The sequence below is a fragment of the Elephas maximus genome, chromosome 3 (assembly GCF_024166365.1).
Source record: "Elephas maximus indicus isolate mEleMax1 chromosome 3, mEleMax1 primary haplotype, whole genome shotgun sequence".
Classification (NCBI taxonomy): domain Eukaryota; kingdom Metazoa; phylum Chordata; class Mammalia; order Proboscidea; family Elephantidae; genus Elephas; species Elephas maximus.
Window position 1 is genome coordinate 133297166 of NC_064821.1, and position 24662 is coordinate 133321827.

Below are 24662 nucleotides of genomic sequence, written 5' to 3' on the forward strand. Positions count from 1 at the left end.
TGCTGGGTGCAAAGAAAGCACCTGCACGGCCTCTGCGGCCATGCTCCAGGGCACGGGGGACGCCCAGCTGAGAAGACGATGGGCTCTTCAAAGCTAACGGTTCCCATGTCAACTCCCACTATCTTGGGAACTAGCACCGGAGAGCCAGCCCGTGCTACGACGTCCTAGCTGGGCGGGCCAAAGAAACACTTTCAGTTACCCGTGCCTGCCCCCAGGCTCTGCACCGCCGGGGTCCACAGCGTCGCCGCCCGCGTCCTGGGCCCTTACGTCACTTCCGGTGCGCTAGCCTGCCCGCGGAGAGGGGCCGGGGCCGGGGCGCGCGGCTACCCGGGGGCGCGCAAGGAGGGCGGGGCGGGGGAAGGGGGAGTGTCTGCCCGCCGCCGCCACCACCGCTGCCGCCACCACCGCTGCCGCCACCACCACCGCCGCGGCCACCGCTAACGGGTCTGAGGAGTTCCCTGAAGCCCACTCCTCAGAATCGGCTCCCGTCTTCCCGCCGGAACTCCGGGCGACAGCGTCGAGAGCACTCGCCGCACGGACGGGTGCAGAGCGGGAGTTGCCTCAGCCTTTGGAGTGGCGGGGAGGGCCCCAGCCCCCCTTCCCTTCCTGGCCCCTTCTTTCCGTCTCCCCAGTCATGGGGAACGCGGCGACCGCCAAGAAAGGCAGCGAGGTGGAGAGCGGTGAGTCGAGGGCCGGGACTGGGTACCGGCTGGGCAGGCTGGCGCGGGCTACGGCGCACCCCTCGAGGTCGGAGCCCCAGAGGCCGTGGGCACAGTCCAGGCCTAGCAGCGGTCGCCGGGAGCCGCTCAAGGGAGCCCTGGATCCAGCGGGTCCCCCTCCCCTCCCCAAGCTCCGGGGCGAGGGCTGAGCGCAAGGGCGGATGGAAAGTGCGAGGGAGAAGGGGCCCCGCGATTCTTTTTCTCTCTAGAGGGAGGGGGACTGCACACATCCTGGAATAGTTTATTCAAATATAGTGCGGGTAAAGAAGTCCCTTGTGCCATCCCAGTCCTCGCTTTCCCCTCCTGACCCCCTCTTTGGAGCCACAGGTAGTGCCGTGGGCGGACTTGGCTCTTTTCCCTCCATCCCTTGGGTCCAACCCGATTTTATCGCAAGGTGAAAACTGCTAGTCTCGCTCTCCGCAGATGAAGTGAACCCAGAGTAGACAACTAGTCTTAAGACATTTCTCATCTCTTCAGATTAGGAATGGAAAATAGAACACTAAACAGCAGCATTATCCTTTAGAGAAAAAGCAAGGCAAGTTTACCTTTCTAGAGACGTTCAAGAATCCGCTACAATGCCTGTGAAACTTAAAGGTCACTCGGAGTTGAAGTGCTTCGAGAACACTGTTGATTCCTTCTGAGAGCTGAAAGTGCGGGCACGCCACACTTTACGCTAAACAGAGTTTAAAAAAAAAGAACGAAAATTGAATTTCAGTACGGTTACGAATATATATCAGAATGATTGTGAAAAATTGGTTCGTCTTTATAAGGTTCATGTTAGATTTTATAAATCAGAATGACCAAATAACAAATGGTATTTGCTATATCGCCAGGAGTAAATGACATCCCAGCACTTGGGGGAATGCCTGGCAATTTATTTACGTTCGTGTAAGTAGTATCTTTTAATATGCCTGTAACATAAGAGGCTAATTTTGTTATTTAGCGGGAGGAAATTAGTTTTGTTTCTTTTTTCCTGCATCAATAAAGCAGAAATGATTTAGAAGAATTTAGCCATTCATTTTGTTTAATATGAATGTTGAGACCAGATTATATGGTTTGTTTCACCAGTGAAGTTTTGGTGTTAATTTTCAGGAGCTTCAGAAAAGTTTGATGTACTATCATACAAACTACTAATGAACATAGTCAATATATGATACAGAGATTTAAAAAAGCCACTGTAGAGGCAGGATTTATGCTATTTTGTGCTATTTTTTTTAATTGCACAAATGTAGTAACCAACTGTATAGAAAATATAAAGATTGTCAGAAGGTATAAAGAATTATTTGTGCCTGATCAGTTGTCATTTTCCTGTTAAAGCTCTGTTAACTTAAAGATACAATATGTTCTAACTCTGTTACAAAAACATGTACTTGGTAATTGAATCCTATCAATGATTTTCATTAGCAAGTGCTAGCCTGTACAGTATATTTTTCATAATGACAATACCCTTCTATGATCTGTGTACTTCCATTATTAAGTTATCAAAGTAATTCTCCCCTAGACAGTATTAATTTAGAAGTTCATACCTACAGGATAATCTTGGAGTGTTTACAAAAAAAAGAATGGAAATTTTAATGTTCATCGAAACATCTAAGTTATTCCTATGGTTAAATTATCTCCTAAGCTTTACTTTAACTGTTAGTGACGGCCTAGATCTTAAGTATGTTAGCCAGCTTTTTATGTAAGTTTATTTATAGAAACAGAAGGTCATTATAGTAGTTTGAATAAATGTTGTGAATTGACAAAATAGCAAATTATGTCTCTAGGGATAATTATTTGAAATACCATGTGTCGCTCTGTGCTGGTAATTTCATTTGGAATAATGTTCTCAGGTATGTTTTACTGTACTTCTACTTTAGTGAGCAAGAAAACTGCATTGATACATCTTAAAACTTCATGAAAGAACAACGCTTACCATACATGCCTTTTTTTTTTTTTTTAACTACTGCCTTTCAAAAATCCATTGTAGTTCTTTAAACTTCAGCTGATACATTGAAGCATAAACTTACAGAGATGCGGTATGTAAGTGATCTTAGAGATGACTGTGTGATCATTCCCTTTCAAAACTGAAAAACCTGACCTCTGAAGGCTAGAGTTGAGCTCATACTGTTAGTAATATCAGAGTAGGGAATAGAACCTGGTGCCCTGACTTCATTCTGTCATTAAATGATCAATTAATACATTTATTCTCAGAATGTATACCAAGCGTATTAGTTTCGGTTGGAGATCCTGTAAGTAAAAACTCAAAAAACTTACTATCCATTGATGAGAGAAGTTGTGTATACTAAAGTTAACTGAAAGGCAAAGTATAAGTGCTAACATATGAAAAGTGAAGTTAGAACTCTGAAAATTGACAGTAAAAAATGTTTGATTTGAAAAGCTGATTTAAAAACATACCAAGTTGAGTAAGCCTCGTACAGGTGATTCTTGAGCTTAATCCTAAAAATACTCCAGAAGAATGAAGCTGGGAATAAAGGTAATCGAGGAGGGTCTTAGCTTTGACCATTTGGTGACTGTGCTGTAGTCTATTGAAACCTATCCCTGTACACTTAGAATAAAACATTTTCTGGAGTGAGCAAGACCTGAAAGCTAGGGAGTTTCCATTCTCATCTCCATAGTTTCTAGAGATAACATAACTTGACTCTTTGTGAAACAAAGTGAGGATAAAATTCTCTGAAAAAATTTAAGTCATGTCAGTCAAGACTGTTCTACTTATCAAGGTTTCCACTTTTTATTCTACCCATGATTACCAGCACACAAAAACACGTGCTACTTATTTTAACCTAGGAAGGTTTTTTTTTTTTTTTTGATTTTTTAAATACTAGGCCTACAGATTGCTTTTGAGACTTTGTTTACACACTCATGGCAGTGGTGTTGAGGCCTGTTAAAATTGTTGGTAGAGATTTAAATGCAGGTTGTCCCTTGACTTTTAAGTAGTGGAACCACCATGTGGATTAGAGTTAATGTAACAGTCTTTGGAATGTTTTCCAGATTATTTCTCTGTCTTAAGAGCTTGAAAGTGAATAGAAATTAAAGGAAGTCACCAATAGACTTGTTGTCAGGAGCTATTGGGTTGCTCCCAACTCATAGCGACCCTGTGCACAACAGAATGAAACACTGCCTGGTCCTGCGCCATCATCACAATCGTTGTTATGGTTGAGCCTATTGTTACAGCCACTGTGTCAGTCCATCTTATTGAGGGTCCTCCTCTTTTTCCCTGACCCTTCACTTTACCAAGCATGATTTCCTTCTCCAGGAACTGATCCCTCCTGATAACATGTCTGAAGTATGTGAAACGTAGTTTCACCATCCTTTCCACTGAGGAGCATTCTGGCTGTACTTTTCCAAGACAGATATGTTTGTTCTTTTGGCAGTCCATGGTATATTCAGTATTCTTCACAACACCATAACATAATTCAAAGGTGTTGATTCTTCTTAGGTCTTCCTTATTCATTGTCCAGCTTTTGCGTGCATATGAGGTAATTGAAAACACCATGGCTTGAGTGAGGTGCACCTTAGCCTTTAAGGTGACATCTTTGCTTTTCAACACTTTAAAGAGGTCTTCTGCAGCCAATTTGCTCAGTGTAATGCATCATTTGATTTCTTGTCTGCTCCTTCCATGGGTGTTGATTGTGGATCTGAGTAAAATGAAATCCCTGACAACTTCAATCTTTTCCCTGTTTATGATGATGGTGCTTATTGGTTCAGTTGTGAGGATTTTTGTTTTCTTTATGTTGAGGTGTAATCCATACTGAAGGCTGTGGTCTTTGGTCTTCATCAGTAAGTGCATCAAGTCCTCTTCACTTGCAGCAATTGAGGTTGTGTCGTCTGTTTAATGCAGGTTGTTAATGAGTCTTCCTCCAATCCTGATGCCTTGTTCTTCATGTAATCCAGTTTCTTGGATTATTTGCCCAGCATACAGATTGAGTAGGTATGGCAAAAGGATAGAACCCTGACACACAGCTTTCCTGACTTTAAACCATGCAGTATCCCCTTGTTCTTTTCGAACAGCTGCCTCTTGATCTATGTACAGGTTACTTATCAGCACAATTAAGTGTTCTGGAATTCCCATTCTTCTCAATGTTACCCATAATTTGTTATGATCCACGCAGTTGAATGCCTTTGCATAGTCAATAAAACACAGGTGAACATCTGTCTTAGTTATCTAGCCCTGCTTTAACGGAAGTAGTAGACGTGGATGGCTTCAACAACAGAAATTTATTCTCGCACAGTCTAGTAGACTAGAAGTCCAAACTCAGGGTACCAGGTCCAGGGGGAGGCTTTGCCTCTCTGTCAGCTCTGGAGGAAGGCCCTTGTCATCAATCTTCCCCTGGTCTAGGAGCATCTCAGTGTAGGAACCCTGAGTCCAAAGGGCACACTCTGCTCCTGGCGCTGCGTTCTTGTTGGTATGAGGTCTCCATGTCTCTGTACTTCTCTCTTTTATATCTCAAAAGAGATTGGTTTAAAACACAATTTAATCTTGTAGATTGAGCCTGCCTCATTAACATAACTGCCACAAATCCTATCTCGTTAACATCATAGAGATAGAATTTACAACACATAGGAAAATCATATAAGATGACAAAGTGGTGGACAGTCACCCAATACTGGGAATCATGGCCTAGCCAAATTGATACAGGTATTTTTGGGGGACACAATTCAATCCATGACAACATCTTCCTGGTATTCTCTGTTTCCAGCCAGAACCAGTAGACCAGGTTTAACTAAAATGCTAGTTTCATAACAGCACTTTTTGAGGGCTTATATGTACCAGAGTGTCTAAGTGCTTTGCATACATAATTTTACTTAATCTTTTCAACCCTGGGAAGTAGTTCGAGTATTTCTCCATTTTGTGGATGAGGAAACTGAGACTCAGAGGGGTTAGATGACTTACTTGAGGCTGCATAGCCAGTAAGTTAAGGTGCAACATTTGAACCTAGGCAGCTAACCCCAAAACCTGATACCTTAACTACTGTGCTAAACAGCCTCTGTATCCAGTGGAGAATCTGATCCTAAGACATACAGAATAATTTATGCTTTACTTTGTTTCATGGTCCCTGGTTAGTACAAACGGTTTGTGGTTGACTACTAACCTAAAGGTTGGCACTTCAAACCCACCCAGGGGCACCACAGAAGAAAGGCCTGGTGATCTGCTTCCATAAAGATTACAGCCAAGAAAACGTTATGGAGCTTGGTTCTACTCCGTAACGCATGGGGTTGCCATAGTCAGAATCAACTCTATAGGCAATGGTTTCAGTTTTTACTTTGTATCAGTTTATTTTCAGTTATAGCAAATTTTGGTTGTTATTCAATAATGACTTTGGATATACTAAATATCTTAGAGAGAATTTTTTTTTCGTTGTATCTTTTGCTTGTACCAGTCTGTTTTCTCTTCTGTAAAATAAGGATGAAGGATTAAATTACCTTGAATGTCTTTTCAGATTCAGTATATCATTTCAAATTAAACTATATAAAATTAATTTTAAAATACTTAGTCTTCATTACAATTTGAATTTAATTATTTTCTCATTATATACCTTCTCTTTCTGTGAAATAGAAAACCAAAAAACTATTTGAACTTGGAAACCCTGGTGGCATAGTGGTTAAGAGCTATGACTGCTAACCAAAAGGTCGGCAGTTTGAATCCACCAGGCGCTCTTTGTAAACACTATGGGGCAGTTCTCTATTGTCTTACAGGGTTGCTATGAGTCGGAATTGACTGGATGGCAACGGGTTTGGTTTTGGTTTATATGAACTTGTATTACCACTTAGAAAGTATTTAGCAATTTGTCTTGTATCATTTAGAATAATTAGAATAGCACTGTCCAATTGAACTTTCTGCAGTGATGGAAATATTCTCCACCTCTGCTGCTCAGTATGGTAGCCGCTAGCTACATGTAGCTATTAAGCACTTGAAATGTGACTGGTTCAACTGAGGACCTGAATTTCTAATTCTTATATGCCTATTAGCTATTATATATATTGGATAGTACAGGATAAACATAGCTGTCTTTGCACGTAGCCATGCACCACATAACGTGTGTTTGAGCATCATCTGACTACATATACCTACATGGTCCCAACCCCTGTAAAGCCTATTATATTAAAAATTTGAAGTACATTCAATGGTTTGTAACAACAAATGGGTGCTACTTTGCAACATTTCTTGAAACATTATTATTATTGTATTATTATATTAAAGATGTTTTAGTTTCTTTGGAAGTGTTTTTTTTTAAATGTTTTTTATGCATAGAAAGGCACACTGTATATTACATACTAAGACAAACATTTGACTAACTGACATTATGTATGTACCATACCTAATTGTTCTGATTTACCTACAAATTCAACTTAAAGATAGACTTAAGAACGGAGCTCGTTCGTAATCCGGAGACTACCTGTATATAATATGGTGTTCTTACGGTGTCCGAATCACATAACGTCCTATTTCACAGAATGTATCATGGACATTAAGCAACATGTGACTGTGCTATACAAATGTCAACCCATGTATCTGTCATTTTGGCAATTTGTGGATCCTAAGAAGTGTATGTAGATGAACAGATACTGGGTTTATATTTCCTCGTACTAGGAATGAACTTTTTTCCTCAGCATTTACTCTGGATAAACATTTATAAATTTAGTGAAAAAATTATTATAGTTTATTTGTCTGTAATGTATAAGGTTAATTGCAAAGTTAATTTCTCTATTGGGCTCTACTAGAATTAAAATTTTGCAGTTTTTAACACTGAATCTCAGTGAATATACTTTTATCGAAAATTTATAGTAGATTTAAATGCTGATTAGGAAAAAATTTAGTGATCTCTTATGATATCTAACTCATGTCTTCCAACTTTTCAATTAGCAGATATTCCAATTCGGTAGGTTGACAGAAGTCTTTAGGAATAATCTTCCTTGGGTTAGGGAAAAGAAAAAATAAGTCAAACGACAAATAGCTATGCCGTTTAGATGATGTGTACATACCTTCTCATTGAGTTCCATGATTCTGTGATTCTTTTTGTGTAGATTATGTACTGTAGAAATTATCTCATGTTTAGAAACCAATTCTTGTATTCTTAGTGTCCTCCACTTAGGATATAGGCAGATTGTTGCTTTTCATTGCCTGTAGCAGGATAAGAGGCATGAAAGCCAGCTTAGAAAAGTAAGCCATGTCTCAGTGGCAGAAGCAGTCCATGGAAGGATCCTAGGTAAGCCAGGATAGCTGTTAAGATACTGTCAGATATTCAGGCATCGACCATACTTCATCCTGATATTCCATTAAATTAATAAAATGAAATAATTAGTACAACTTACTAAATTGTCTCTATAATACCGATGATAATAAATGTTAGTATATGTATGTGACCATATTTCATCAGAGGAAGAAATCTTGTTTTTAATTAAAAAAAATTATATTAAATACAAAAGATGTATAGTTTATGGGAAATAAATATACCTAGATCAATACCATATTACTTTGAGTATTTAATCTTAATTGAAAAAAAAATTCCTTAGGGTTATCCTATATAGTTCATTTCTTTGTTTGTTCATGCATTATTTATATATATAATTGAGCTCCTAATGTGACAGACTCTATACAAAACTATGGGGATAAGGATTGAATGAGACACACTATCTGCTCAGGAATCCTCTATTATCGAAGGGGGATACACATATGTCAACTGTAGAAATACCAATTTTCTTCCCCTGGAGTCATTTAAAATAGATATTAAAAAGTTAACATGCGATTTAATAGTAAAAACATAAACTTGGCATAACAAAAATCTGAATTCTGTTTTCTAATACATTTTACTATTTCACTTTGGACAAGTTGTTATAATGTCTCCAGGTATGCTAAAAAATTGAGAAGGCTAGGTTAGATGACGATCCTGTAGTCTTTTCCAGCTTTATAATCCAGTATTTAAACGGTAGCAAGACTATTGGGGATTAATCACAGGCATACCTCAGAGATATGGCGGGTTTAATGCCAGACCACTGCAATAAAGTGAATATCACAATAAAGCGAGTCACAGGAATTTTATGGTTTCCCAGTGCATATAAAAGTTATATTTACACTATATTATAGTCTGTTAAGTGTGCAACAGCATTATGTCTTAAAAAAAAAAAAAAACTACATACCTTAATTAAAAAATACTTTATTGATAAAAAATGCTAACAATCACCTGAGCCTTCAGCAAGTCATAATCTTTTTGCTGCTGGAGGGTCGTGCTTTGTTGATGGCTACTGATCAGAGTGGTGGCTGGTGAAGGTTGGGGTGGCTGTGGCAATTTCCTAAAATAAGACAACAATGAAGTTTGCTGCAGCAAATGATTCTTTTTTCACAAAAGATTCCTCTGTAGCATGTGATCCTGTTTGATAGCATTTTACCCACAGTAGAACATCCTTCAAAATTGGAGTCAGTCCTCTTAAACCCTGATGCTGCTTTATCAGCTAAGCTTATATGATATTCTAAATCTTTTATTGTTATTTCAATAATGTCCACAGCATCTCCACCAGGAGTAGAGTCGATCTCAAGAAACCGCTTTCTTTGCCCATACAAAAGAAGCAATTCTTCACTTGTTAGAGTTTTATCATGAGATTGCAGCAATTCAGTCACACCTTCAGCCTCCACTTCTAATTTTAGTTCTCTTGCTTTTTCCACCACATGTGTGGTTACTTCCTCCACTGAAGTCTTGAACCCCCCAAAGTCATCCATGAAGGTTAGAATCAACTTATTCCAAACTCCTGTTAATGTTGATATTTTGATCTTCTCCCATGCATCACGAATGTTCTCAATGGCATCTAGAATGGTGAATCCTTTCCAGAAGGTTTTCAGTTTACTTTGCTTAGATCTATCAGAGGAATTACTGTCTATGACAGCTATAGCCTTACAAAATGTATGTCTTAAAAAGACTTGAAAGTCAAAATTACTCCTTGATCCATGGGCTGCAGCATGGATGTTGTGGCATGAAAACAACGTTAATCTCCTTGTACATCTCCATCAGAGCTCTTGGTGACTAGGTGCATTGTCACTGATCAGGAATCTTTTTCTCTGAGCAGTAAGTCTCAGCCAAACCAAAAATCAGAGCCATTGCTGTCGAGTCAGTTCTGACTCATAGTGACCCTATAGCACAGAGTGGAACTGCCCCATAGGATTTCCAAAGAGCACCTGGTGGATTTGAACTGCTGACCTTTGGTTAGCAGCTGTAGTTTTTAACCCCTATAAAAAAAAAAAAAAAATTTTTTTTTTTTTTTATGCCACCAGGGTTTCCAGGCCTAGGATTTTCAGAATAGTAAATGAGCATTGGCTTCAACATAAAGTCAGTTACCAGCAGCATTAGACCCTAACAAGAGAGTCAGCCTGTCCTTTGAAGCTTTGAAACCGGGCACTGACTTCTCCTCTTTAGCTATGAAATTTCTAGGTGGCATCTTCTTCCAATATAAGGCTGTTTTGTCTACATTGAAAATCTGCTTAGTGTGGCGACCTTCATCACTTATCTTAGCTAGACCTTCTGAATAACTTGCTGTAGCTCCTATATCAGCACTGGCTGCTTCACCTTTCACTTGCATGTTATGGAGAAGACTTCTCTCCTTAAACCTCATGAACCAACCTCTGCTAGCTTCAAGCTTTCCTTCTGCAGCTTCGCCACCTCTCTCAGCCTTCATAGAATTGAGGTGAGTTAGGGCATTGCTCTGGATTAGGCTTTGGTTTAAGGGAATGTTCTGGGTGGTTTGGTCTTCTATCCAGACCACTAAAACTTTTTCCATATCAGCAATAAGGTTGTTTCGCTTTCTTGTCATTCATGCATTCACTGGAGTAACACTTTTAATTTCCTTCAAGAACTTTTCCTTTGCATTCACAACTTGGCTAACTGGCACAAGAGGCCTAGTTTTTGGCCTGTGTTGGCTTTCGACATGCCTTCCTCACTAAGCTGAATCACTTCTAGGTTTTGAGACCTGCGACTCTTCCTTTCACTTGAACACTCAGAGGCCATTGTAGGGTTATTAATTGGCCTAATTTCAATTAGGTCTCAGGGAACAGGGAGGCCCAAGGACAGGGGGAGAGACAGGGGACGGCTGGTCGGTGGAGAGGTCAGAACACACACAACATTTATCAGTTCAGTTTGCCATCTTACATAGGCACGGTTCAAGGCCACCGAATCAGTTACAATAGTAGCATCAAAGATCAGGGATCACACATCACCATAACAAATATAATAATGGAAAGTTTGAAATATTGCAAGAATTACCAAAAGGTGACACAGAGACGTGAAATGAGCACATGCTGTTGTAAAAAGGGCGCGGATAGACTTGCTCCATGCAGGATTGCCACAAGCCTTCGACCTGTAAAACACAGTGTCTGCGAAGCATAGTAAAGCACAGCACGATAAGATGAGGTGTGCCTGTAGAGAAAACTCTCACGGGATTATGTAGGAAAAGAAGTGGCCTCACTGTGATCAAATAATAAGGCAATGTATTTAAGAAATTTTTTTTAAATCTATATTTAACAATTCATAGTCTCTGACTGATGACCCAGGAAGCAGGCTTTTGAATCACTGTGTTGACCTTTGAAGAGAGTCTCATGTTCTACTACAGGTGAAGGGGTGATTTAAATGCTGATAATCAGGGGAAAGCATTGGAAATAAATGCAGAACGTTCTTCTCTTATGTTGACCTCTTCGCATGCTGTATGTAGTTGTGCTGTTTTGTATATAGCAGAACCAGAGGAGGTTTGTATCAGGTGCAGCTAAAAGAAGTAAGAGAATGGAAAATCTGCTGTATGGGGATGAACTAAAATAATTAGGGGTCTTCAATCTAGAAAAAATAGCCTACGTGATTGAAGTGCATAAAATCAAGTAGTATAGACAGAGAAATGTGGAATTGTTCTAAACTTAAAACACTAGAACCCATGGCTGTTCCTCAAAACTTATAAAAGTTAGTTATAGAGCAAGTAAAAGGAAGCACCATAAAAATCTTGATAAGCTGGGTTTAGAGAATAAATATATATTTAACTGACTCTAATCATTTTTAAATTTAGGTAGTAAAAAAAAAAAGTATTTTTAGCAATTTAAAATTTTAACCCTGGTTTGTTAAGAGCTATGGCTGCTAACCAAAAGGTCGGCAGTTCAGATCCACCAGGTGCCCCTCAGAAACCATATGGGGCAGTTCCACTCTGACCTATACGGTTGCTGTGAGTTAGAATCAATCGGCCCTATGGCAATGGGTGTGGTTTTTTGATATTCTAAATCTTTTGTTGTCATTTCAATAATGTCCACAGCATCTTCACCAGGAGTAATGTCCATTTTAAGAAGCCACTTTCTGTGCTCATCCATAAGAAGCAACTCCTCACTCACATGGCTTTCATGCCTCTTATCATCCTGTTGCAGGCAATGAAAAGCAATAATCTGTCCGTATGCTAAGTGGAGGACATTCATCAGTATTAGTAAGATAGGTGTTTGTCTTGTTAATATTGAGATTTGCTACTATAATGCAAATAATAAATTGCTTCCCCTGATAAACAGGTATTGCTGAACTTGTTTTTAGTGCTTTTATGTATTTTAAGGTTATGATTCATCCATTCACTTAATTTCTTATTTCTTGGCTAATGGCATGGGAGATAAAAAGTTGCCTTCATATAGCTCACTCTCAAGTGGAAGATTTAAAAAAACCAAATCCTGTTGCCATTGAGTCAATTCAGACTCATAGTGACCCTATAGGACAGAGTAGAACTGCCCCACAGGGTTTCCAAGGAGCAGCTGGTGGATGCTAACTGCTGACCTTTTGGTTAGGAGCCAGCTTCTTAACCACTATGCCACCAGGGCTCCAGTGGAGCATTTACACAAGTAAAAGCACAATTATAAAAATGTTTTAGAAAATATATTATAAGGTGGTTTTTTTTTTTTTTTTGGTGATAATTTGGTTTTTTATTTTTCTTTTGTAATGTAAATTAGATTTAAGTAATGCTTTGTATCTATGCTGGTGACTTTCTCAGTCAAATTTGGGACTCTTTTTTTTAAAGATAGAAATGCGCTATTGATTGATATAGTACCATAATTGAAATCGGAGCTGCCTTAGAAAATTCAATATGGATACCGTATCTTTATCTGGTTTGCTGTAACAACATAAAACCCCAGGTTTTATGGCCACGGTTTAAATGTTGTATCTTTTGTTGCCTACTATTCGTAATGTAAACTTCTCAGTGACTTCTGAAACTTGATTTTTTATAAGGCAACTGTTGAATCTAAACCTTTTAGTCCTTGGTGAATCTGTCTTTTCCATCTGGTCTTTGTCCTCAGAATATGAAAATATTGTCTTAAGATCTGATTATTTTAGGGCACTACTGAGTAAAATGAGTGTTCAACTTCTATACCACATTCTGCTTAAGTAGACGGCCATGTGGCATCAGTAGACCATTGTGGTATGTGAGCCATAAACTTGAGACAACATGTTTGTGCAGATGTTACTTAGCTCCTTTCGTAGAGGCCAGTTCTGCTGATGATTTAGCTTCTCCTATCCCAGCTGAGCTCTGCAGTTGACTAGGAGACATGAAAGGTTAAAGTGGGACAGAAGATGTGTCTCACTTTAGGTTGTAGTCTTGAGGTCAGTAAATAAGCCATAGTTCAACCCATACAGCAACTCAGAGGCAGAACATTCATTTATTTATCATTCACTCATTCATTTTGTAATTCTCAACCTATACTTATTGAGTGTGTGCTAGTTCATAGATAGGAATAAGACTCGGTTCCTGTCCTTAGGCTGGGGAGACAGATTCATACAGGTATTTATGATAAAGTATACGATGAATGATATGGAGGGGCCTGAGTTTGATATTAGGGTGAAAATGTGATTTACATAGAAGTAAGTATAGAATTTCTGAGATTATCTTGGGAAATAGAATGAAACTGAAATAAAAACTTGCTTTGAGTCTATTTTGGAGATTTTAACATCTGTAATTGTAACGCTTTTACTATATTGCTTTCTCACCTGTTTTTCCCTCTGCACAGTGTGATATGTGAGGGCAGGGACAGTGTCTGTCTCATTTATCATTTTAATCCATAGAATTTGGCACAGTTCCTGGCTCATAGTAGGAGCTAAAATCGTGGATAGTTAATTAGATTAAAAAATTCAAGCCTTTTTTTTTAGAAATGTACCCTTTACCTCCACTACCGCTTAGTAGGCACTTTCTCTGTAATATATCGGCTATTTGGTGATAGTAGCTAATTTCCTTGATAAGAAGATACATCCTTCCCTTTCTTCGAGTTGATTCCAACTCACAGCTACCCTATAGGGCAGAGCAGAACTGCCCCATTGGATTTCTGAGGAGCAGCTGATGGATTCAAACAACTGACCATTTGGTTAGCAGCCAAGCTCCTAATCATTGAGCCATCAGGGCTCCTTCTTCTTAGCACACAGAGTTTATTCAACATTTACATATCAAAATTATATCAGTTTTAATTGGTAGAGAGAGATTGGTCACAGGCTTCGGTAGGAAGACACTAAATTAGGAAAAACTCATGCCCCTATCTTCTTGAAAATCACTGCTCATTTGAGGCCTGTACCATTTATCTGTACTACTGTGTTCCCCATCCATGTTGCTGTCATTTACCAGTGTCTTGCTCAGACCTCTTCATTCACTGAAGAATTTGGTACCTGTCTCATAGTCTTTCTCTGTACTTTAAGCCCTGTATTCATTCTGAGTGACTTCCAATTCTGTGTGAATGACCCATCCATCAACATGTGTCTCAATGCCTTGCCTATGTTATTTACTGTCCCCTTCTTTTCACTTCATTTCAGATATCTAGTCTCACCAGGAACCTTGTCATATTCATAAACTGCTCAAGAATCACCAGGGTAGGCGTGTCATTCTCTGATCACAAAGTTCTCTCCTTCTTGTTTGCTTTTGTGCTATAGTCTTCATCAGACCCTCTCAGTTCATTCATCAACCCTCTCATTTTTCTTCTTAACTCGTTTAGATTGCATGGTCCCTTTGCATGTATGCCTTTTTATCTCATGTTTCTGACAAAACTCTGACTGATAAACCCAGCTATCTGCTCTCTGAGTGCTTTCAGTGAAGAGCTCAGCACTACTGGAGAAAGTCGCAAAATTTACCAGGATTAACCTCAGATGAGCTGTTGACTTAACAATTTTGCATTTCTCTGGTAACTCTCCCGTTCTTCACAATTTCTGTTTCTTCTCTTTATACTTCTGACTGCCCTATTATGGCTTTCATTGTAAGGAGGTGATCTTACCTCATATTTTACAAAGAAAATAAAAGCTATCAAACCGAAACCCATTTAGCTTCTTTTTATCAAACATCTATACCTCCTGTATTTTAACTCCATCTACCTTCTTTTTCTATTGTAGTTACATATTGTTACATTACAAACCACTCCAACATTCAGTGGCCTAAAACAATGGCGACATTGCTTTATGAAATACAATTTGAATAGAGCTCAGCAAGGACAGCTCATCTGCTTTATTTGACATCTGCTAAGGCACTGAGTTGGTTTTAACTTAGCTCAAAGGGTGAGAGCAAGAATTGCATAAAGAGTTGTGCACTCACATGTCTCCTTGTTAATGCTGGCTGTAGGTGCTTGGGACCTTAGCTGGGCTGTCAGCAAGAACATCTACACATGGCCTCTTAATGTGGCTTGGGCTTCCTCATAACATGGTGGTTGAGTTCCAAAGGCAAGTGTCCAGAGAGGGGGAGAGCCAGGTGGAAGCTGTACCACCTTTTAAGATCTAGCCTCAGAAGTGAAACAGTGCCACTTAGGCTGCATTCTGTTTATTCATCTAAGTGACTTAGGTGAGTAAATCAAGAATGGTGAATTGGAGGAGTGTCAGAGAATTCCTGGACATGTTTTAAAAGTTACCAGATCGTCCATTTTTCTCTACAAAGTCAATCCCTCTACCATTACTTTGGATCCTATATCTTCTTTTTTTCCAGGAACCTTATGTTTTTGTGTATTCTTATTTTAATATTCAATCTGGCTTCTCATTAGTTTTTAAAGGGTACACCCCTTTTTCTTTAGCTTTCAGTTTTGCTGTCTGACCCTACTTTCTCTTCTTCATTTCTCACCTACTAAAGTGAACTGGCCTGTGGTTTAGAGTAGATGTGGCAAATTCAATTGCCATTGGTAGCCAGGCAGATAAGGCAGTTCCCAGGTTACGAACAAGACCCATTGCTAACTGAGTCTTTAAAGAATTTGTAGGTAAGTTGGAACAGATGCATACGGTTCTTATTTATCCTTCCTTTAGTGCAAGAGGAAACCCTGGTGACGTAGTGGTTAGGTGCTACAGCTGCTAACCAAGAAAAAGGTCAGCAGTTCGAATCCACCAAGCGCTCCTTGGAAACTCTATGGGGCAGTTCTACTCTGTCCTCTAGGATCGCTATGAGTCGGAATCGACTCAACAGCAGTGGGTTTGGTTTTTTGGGTTTTAGTGCAAGAGGAGCCCTGCTGGTACAGTGGTTAAGAGCTTTGCTGCTAACCTAAAAGTTGGCAGTTCAAATCCACTAGCTGCTCCTTGAAAACCCTATGGGGCAGTTGTACTCTGTCCTATAGGGTCACTATAAGTCAGGACTGACTCTGCGGCAACAGGTTTGGTTTGTTTTTTCGTCAGTGCAAGAAAAGGCTCAAAGCCTTTTCAGTGATTTAAAGTGGCCCGTGCAGCAAGTGAAGGCGATATGTGGTGAAGAATTTGTTGAGAATAGGGGTTGGTTCAGTTGTTTCAAAGTGAGGGCAAATTTATGTAACAATAAAGGGAAAGTAGGAGAAGTCTCTAAGTCTGATGGTTCCTAACCCAGGGACTGCCTGTAATTTAAACATGGCTTGGGTAAAACCTGAGTCCAGAAAAAAAAAAAAGGAGAAAGTATTCATTTTTCTCTTTTTCCTCTTATAACTACTTTCTGCCATGATGCAGAAAACTTAACCTACATTTAATGGAATTCAGCTTTAGGATAGTTTGTTTGAAAGCTGTGGTCTGTCTATAAATATTTTAGTATGTAACAACATAAAAAAGTGTCAAATTACTTGAACAGTCTAGTTTAGTTAATAGGAACTATCCCCAAACAGAACCCTGGTGGCATAGTGGTTAAGAGCTACGGCTGCTAACCAAGAGATTGGCAGTTCAAATCTACCAGGCACTCCTTGTAAACTGTATGGGGCAGTTCTACTCCGTCCTATAGGGTCGCTGTGAGTCGGAATCAACTCGACGGCAGTGGGTTTTTGGTATCGCCTAAATAGCTTCAGCTTCTTTGACCTAACAATCTCTTGGTTTTCCTTATGGTTGGATTTGACTTTCATATCATTTTACTCATACGAGTTTAGCATGGGAGGCAAACATTTTAATGATTTCCTGATTCGGAATCAACTCCAGGGCAACGGTTTGGTTTGGGTCCCTGTCTCTAACTTTTACTGGGCAGAAAGGCATCAGTGACCCAAAAAAATCTCCAAATTTTCTTTCCCTATTATTTCTTTGGCAATAGTAGGGATCACAGTGGAGGTAGAAGGGCAGTAGGAAACTTTTTTAAGTTGGGACTACCTTACAGTATTTTGTGAAGTAGAATTTTGAGAATATGCTAGTAATATTCTTAAGTAAAAAATGTAATTGAAGTATAACATACATACATACAGAAGTTTTCAAATTCTAATGTAAAGTTGGTGGATTTATTAAAGTGAACATGCATATAAAATATCATCCATATCAAGAAATAGAATATTATTGAGAACACAGAAGCTCCTCTCCTGCCTCTATCCAATCATTACTAGATTTAAAAGATAACTTACTCTGACTTCTATATTCTAGTTTAGTTTTGCCTGGTTTTGAACTTTATGTAAGTGGAATCCTACATCATGTATTCCTTTGTGTCTGGCCTTTTTTACTCAACATATTTGTGAGATTTATCTTATGTTTTTGTGTGTAGCAGTAGTTCATTAATATTCACAGATATATACCATCGTATGAGTACAGCAAAATGTGTTTATCTGTTCTACTGTTGATGGGACTTTGAGTTGTTACCAGTTGGAGCTCTTATTAATAATGCTGTGAATATGCTTGTACTTGTTTTTATTGAATATGTGTATGTTTTGATGAATACATATTATTTGATGAATATGTGTTATATATATTTATGCTCACACATATATACATATGTGTGTGTGTGTGTATGAGAGAGAGAGAAAGAGATTGAAAATGAATTTATAAATTTGTGGGGCCATAGTATATATGTTTGGCTTTGGTAAATACTGCCAAATAGTTTTCTAGAGTAATTGAACTAATTTTCAACTAGCAGTGCCTGAGGGTTTTTCTTGCTCCACATCTTTCCCAAACATGCTTTTTTTTTTTTCATCTTCCTAATTTTAGCCATTCTGGTGAGCAGGTCCTGGTTTTAATTTGCACATCCCTGATGACTGACAGTGTTGTTGATCACTATTTCGTATGTGTATGGGCCATTTGGTTATACTCTCTTGTAAAAATGCTCAGTAAATTATTTCTCCTTTCTGATTTTTTTTAAAATTGATATGTAGAAGTTCTTTATATATCCTGGATACAAGTCCTTTTTTAGATATGTATCGCAATTGTCTTCTCACATTTCATAGCTTGCCTTTTCACTTTCTTAACAGTGTCTTCTGTTAACACATTTATATCTGCTTAGGTTTCTCACAGATGTAGGAAGTAACATCATCGGCCAAGAGTAAGAATTATGGAAAAAGTATTGAAGGTTTGATGAAAGAGGAGAGGGTATGAAAGTCATGTAGAAGAGTGAGTGATTGAATAGACTAGGAAAATATGATATGATTGCCAGATATCAATAAAGATACACCTGAGGTTTCCAGTAATGGATTTCAAATGATACAATCCAGAGTAGTTTTTATTTTTCTCCAGCTGTACTAGTGCAGGTGCAGAGTAAGTAGAGAGTTGGATTTTACCAGGGTTGTGGTTTTGCCAAGCAAGTATAGACAAAATGAGAGAGGAGCAAGTGGCTGAAAGTTTATGCAAGGAACTGCAAGTAGCCCAAGACCCTCAACAAGATGGATTGATACAGTGGCTACAACAGTGAGCTCAAAACATAGCAACGATTGTAAGGATGGTGCAGGACTGGACCACGTCTCGTTCTGTTTTATGTGGGATCGCTACGAGTCGGAAATGACTTGACGGAACCAAACAACAACACATGAAGCCCAATTTTACTTGCTGTGTTAAATATAATAAGAAATATTACAGTCATACTTATAGGGCCTCTGTAAAAAGTCTATTTAAAAAAAATCTTAGAATACTTTTTAAAAATTTGATTTCAATATATTTTAATGGCATATGTTTTCAATTAATGGTATATAGCCAAAGACAAAGTAGTATCATGTAAATTTATACATTAAGTAGGTTAACATAGACTTCAGTTAAAATGTGTACCTATACCTGTTGCCGTTGAGTCCATTCCAACTCATAGCAACCCTATAGGACAGAGTAGAACTGCCCTGTAGGGTTTCCAAGGAGCACCTGGTAGATTCGAACTGCCGACCTTTTGGTTAGCAGACATAGCTCTTAACCACTATGCCACCAGGATTTTCTTAAAATGTGTATCTCTTCTTAAATTTAAAATTTGCATTGTTAAATAGGAACATATTCTTATTCTCTGTGGAAATATAACTTTTATTAACAACAAATATAAATATCCAATTGAGAAAGGAATTAAATTGTTTTCTACCTCCTATGCCCCCCTCCCTTTTTTTTCCTTTAATTAACTGAGTGTCCTTTCAGAATTTAGAATCTAGCTATTTAGGTTATTAGAGTGACTTAAAATTATTAATCTGGTTTCTGGATCACACTGAGATCCAGAAAGCAATTAAAGTGTTGTCAGAGAAGTAGTAAAAGATATTACAGAGTATTCGTCTCAAAGCTCATGCAGTTATTTTCATAGTTTTCATTCATTTGCAAAATGGAGTTAATGCCCAGTTGTGAGGTTTAGAAATCACATATGAAATGTTTGCCTTGGTACCTAGAAGATGATCAATAAATACTGTACTTTTTTTTTTTTTTTACTGTACTTAGTGTTACAAACAGTTAGCCAAAATTGATATAGATTGGGCACATGTTTATTAAGTTGCCAGAATTGACAGTCTGTATAAACTGGAAACAGCAAATTAATCTACTAGAATAATATTATGTTAGATTATAGGAAGCTGATTTATATTCAGTAACCTTATCATCACCAAAAATTTTGTTGTTGTTAGCTGCCATTGAGTTAGCCCCACCTCATGGTGACCCCATGCATAGCTGAACAGAATGCTGCCTGGTCCTGCGCTATCCCCATGATCAGTTGCAGATCTGACTGTTGTGGTCCGTAGGGTTTTCATCAGCTGATTTCAGAAGTGGATCACTGGGCCTTTCTTCTTAGTCCATCTTAGTTTAGAAGCGCCGCTGAAATCTGTTCAGCATCGTGGCAACACGCAAGCCTCCACTGACTGACAGGTTGTGGCTGCGCTTGAGGTACATTGGCCAGGAATTGAACCTGCATCTTCTGCCTGGAAGGTGAGAATTCTACTGCTCAATTACCAGTGCCTCACTCACCTAGACAAAAAAAATAAAATAAAAATTCAGGGGGAAATTTTAGAAAGTTATCCATTAAAACTTAAAATTACTAAAGATAGCTTGTATTTCTCACAATAACCCTATGAAGTAGGTACTATTATTGTCATCATTATTTTCTAGTAAGAAAATTGAGCCATAGGGAGGTTAAACAATATCACACAGCTAGTTAAATGGCAGAGCTGCCTGTGATGCAAACTTAGTTGATCTGATTCTAGGCCCTCTGCTCATAATTATTACATTATACGGCTTCCCCAATGTGATGCTGACAATTTTCTTTTAAAGAGTTGTGCATTTGAAACTATTTTGGAATCTGAAGGGCTCTTAGAAGGTCTATCTGTGTATCTATTTGTCACCTTTTTAGAATATTGTGTAGCTTTTCCTGTATGCCAGACACTGTTCCCAGGGCTATATGTAATAGCTCATTTAATCTTCACAACCTTTTAAGGTAGGAACTATGATTTTCTTATTTTATAGTGAGGAAATTGAGGCACATAGAGGTTAAGTACTTGTCTAAAGGTACATGGTTAGCGAATAGTGGAGCCGAGATTTGAATCCAGGCAATCTGACTCTAGAGTCTGTGCCCTTAACCTCCATACTATATTACCCACTTTTCTAAAAATTTGTAAATTTTTTGTTCCACCTAGTTACCTCTTTTGTAGTAATTTTCTAGTGAGGGAAAGCTCACCACTATATAAGGGGGTAAAAAAAAAAAAAAAAATTTTTTTTTTTTTTTATCAGTCAGGGTTCTACCAGAGAAACAGACCAGTAGAATATTAAGAGATTTATTGCAAGGAATTGGCTTTTGTGATTGTGGGGGTTAGCTGGCTAGGCAATCTGAAATCCGTAGGGCGGTATATCAGGATGGGCAAGCTGGAACTTATGGCCATGAATTAGAGCTGCCATTCACAGGCTGGATTTCTTCAGGAAGACTGAGTTCTGCTCTTACAACCTTTTAGCTGATTGAATCAGGCCCACCTAGACAATGATTATTTACTTAAGAAAACTGATTATGGACCTTATCATGGGCTTTAATCACATATACAGGTAACTACATAGCATAGATTAGTGTTGGGTTGAATATCTGGGGACTAGCCAAGTTGATACATAAAACTGACCGTTTTCGGCACGTTTTATTTTGTTTAAACTTGGGGACCTTTTTATATTCCCAAGCCAGAAATGAAACTTTCCATCTCCATTTCAACCTTCATTTATTTATTGCTTATGCCTGCTACCTCCTTGCCCCCTCCCCCCCATTACCACAGCCAAAAAAATCTTCAGGTAGTTTGTAATAGAAGACACATACATAAGCCATATTGACCTTAAGGCAAAGTTTTAAAAATAAATAGGATCCTCAGAATAAAAGGTAGAGAAATGTTTGAACAAGAAAACCTATGCAGATGCTAGTTACTGTATTTGAGCATAAAATTTAGCACTTTTTACATGGCAGGAGAGTTATGTAGTATAGAACCTCTTTCCTAGCATGTAATTCTGACAGGAATTTAAGCTATCTAAATACAAGGAATGGAGCCCTGGTGGTGTAGTGGTTAAGAGCTTGGCTGCTAACCAAGAGATTGGCAGTTTGAATCCACCACTTGCTCCTTGGAAACCTTGTGGGGCAGTTCTACTCTGTCCTGTAGGGTCGCTGTGAGTTGGAATCGACTTGATGCCATGTTTTTTTTTTTTTTTTTTTTTTTAATATAAGGAGGAGTGGCCTACATAATTAGCAGAGTAATTCATAAAAGATATAAAGAACTCTCTCTCTCTAGGTTCCTAGGTGTAAGAAGGAGGACTTTAGGGTTCTGCCTGCAGCTGTAGTTTTTATAGTATTCTTATGTATCTCTAGACCTTTTTATCCTTTTTCAATAAATAAAAAAAACTTTACATTTTTTAAAGTGCTATAAGATTATTTATTAAGACCTCAGAAGATGTGAAGTGATTCCTCAATGGCCCTTCAACTAGACTAAAAGGCTTATAAAAATCTTTTTTGTGTAGTTCACAAAATTAGACAGTAAGAGTTTCTACAAATCTTTTTTTTTTTTTTAATTGTACTTTAGATGAAGGTTTATAGAACAAACTAGTTTCTCATCAGTTAGTACACACATTGTTCTATGACATTGGTTAAAAACCCCACAACATGTCAACACTCTTCCTTCTCAGATCTGGGTTCTCTATTACCAGCTTTCCTCTTCCTTCCTGCCTTCCAGTCCCTGCCCCAGGGCTGGTGCACCGCTTTAGTCTTGTTTTGTTCCATGGGCATGTTCAATAGCTGAAGGGTGAACGTTAGAAATGACCTCATTACTGAGCTGAAAGGGTGTCTGGGGGCCATCTGCAAATCTTAAGGAGATTGTCCACAGCAGCCTCACGTCTCACATGAAGCCCAAAATAGAGAAGGGCCTCAGGAAGGAAATGTAGATGTGCCCTTTGCCTGTTGGAGTTGATTTTAATTTGGTAAGTAAGAAATAAAGTTTTAAAAGGAGTTGTATCAGCTTAGATTGGAAGGGACAGAGACAGTTGTAATGAAAATTAGCCTCTGTGCCCTTAACCTCCTATGGGAAGGAATCAAGCTGAGAAGGTATTCAGCTCTCAACATAGGTTTTTCTTAGGAAAATGAAGGCTGACTCAGAGCAAGCAGCCAAGAAACCAGAGAGTAGCGCTAAGAGACATGGTGAACCACTTCCAGAGACCAAGACTGGTCCCTAACAAAGGGCCTGGTGACGTGTCCAATTGGATTTTAGAATTGCTACAGTGACTATTATGTGCCTCTTGTTTTCCACTTTTTTTGAATGGGAGTGACCATTGCAATTTTCCTATTCCTACCTCACCATTTTATATTAAGTGTATGTTAGGTAGATAACTTGTCTCTTTAGTTCACAGGTCTTCAGATTAAGAGGAATCTTAGCCAAGGAACTGCACCCAACAAAGTGGGTTTGAGCAGTCTCATCTATACCTGCACCTGATTTAGATTAGATTCTGAGCTTTGAGCTGATGTTTTAATGGGATGAAATTTTGGGGGGTCTTGGTTGGGGGTGAGTGTATTGTACAAATAGAGGAATGTAAAATAATTGTGGCCAGAAGGTGGACTGTGGCAAAGTAAAGATGGCTGCAAATTCTGTAATCACCATTTTCATTCAGGAGCGTAGTCGATTCTTCTATTCCCTTGGATCTGGGCTGGGCTTGTGATTGTTTTAGCCAATAAAATACAGTAGATGTGATGCTCAGGCACCAGACTTAGGCTTCTGCTTCTCTCTCTTGGAAGCCAGCTGCTGTGTAAGAAGTCTGACTGTTCTGAGACCAGCACACTGTGAGAAGCCCAACTAGTCCCTTAGAGAGAAGGATTGGCAACTTTGAGTAGCACCTAGGTACCAGATAAGTGAGTGAAACTTTCTGGGACCTTTCAGTGAGTCCGGCCTTCAAATGAGGCCATATGAGTGAGTGACTCAGCCAGCAGTGAGAAGTGAGGCCCCAGATACATGACTTCAATTGAAATGTTACAGCTTTCTCCCAGCTGTTTGAGCCACCTAGCTCAGACTACAGACATCATGGAGCAGATATGAGTCAGTCCTACTTTGCCTTGTCTGAATTCTTGACCCACAGAATTGTGAGCAAAATAAAATGATTGTTGTTTTAAGCCAGTGTGTTTTGGGATTTGTTCCATAGCAATGGACAACTGAAACACAAATGAAGAAAGTGAGATACAGAAAAATTATATCACCTGCCCAACCTAACAGAGCTAGTAAGAACTAGTGGTTTTAATGCTTTTAATCATGTTCTTTTCAAAGGACTCTCTGGAAGTCCTTTTCCTTTGTAAGCAAACCTGTCTGCGCTTATAGATTTTCCATAGAATGTAGGTTTATTCCCTAGCACCTTGTATCTAATAGTTGGGCAGCTATGGTGAGTTTGCTTTCTTGACTTAATTCTAGAGTAATAATAGCGAAATACTATTCCTTAGTTAAAAAATCTCCAATGGGACTCTCCTCTAAGTGTTCCTAAAAGAAATTTATCACACAAAAGCATTTAGTAAGCAAGTATAACTAACTCAAAATTGCTTAAAGGAAATTCAGGAGTGAGTTTATATAAATGACCAAAAGGTAAACAATTTAATCCTTATGACATTAGTGTTTTCCTCAAACGTCTCTCTGACTGCATTGTTGACTAATGGTCTTCTTTCTTGACCTTTTCTAGAACAGAAGTCCACCTTGGTCACATTTCCCTTTTGGATATTTTATTTTGGAACGTGCAGTTCCTTTCCACCCTCTTAGATTGCAGAGACGCTTCCCTCTTCCACCTAAAACCCAGCCTGACACCAAGGATCTGAGATTTACTTTTAACCTAGAGTGAGTTTATCAACTTGTTT

General features: G+C 38.8%; 1 protein-coding gene across 1 annotated transcript in view; it reads left to right on the forward strand.

The window, feature by feature from the left end:
- The first annotated feature begins 355 nt into the window (after positions 1 to 355).
- The window catches only part of PRKACB (protein kinase cAMP-activated catalytic subunit beta), a 138418-nt gene continuing 114111 nt past the window's right edge, over positions 356 to 24662 (forward strand). The window contains exon 1 of the mRNA XM_049879630.1: positions 356 to 680. Within this exon, the coding sequence (XP_049735587.1) occupies positions 635 to 680 (46 nt within the window). The 5' untranslated portion in view covers positions 356 to 634. The remainder of the gene's footprint in view (positions 681 to 24662) is intronic.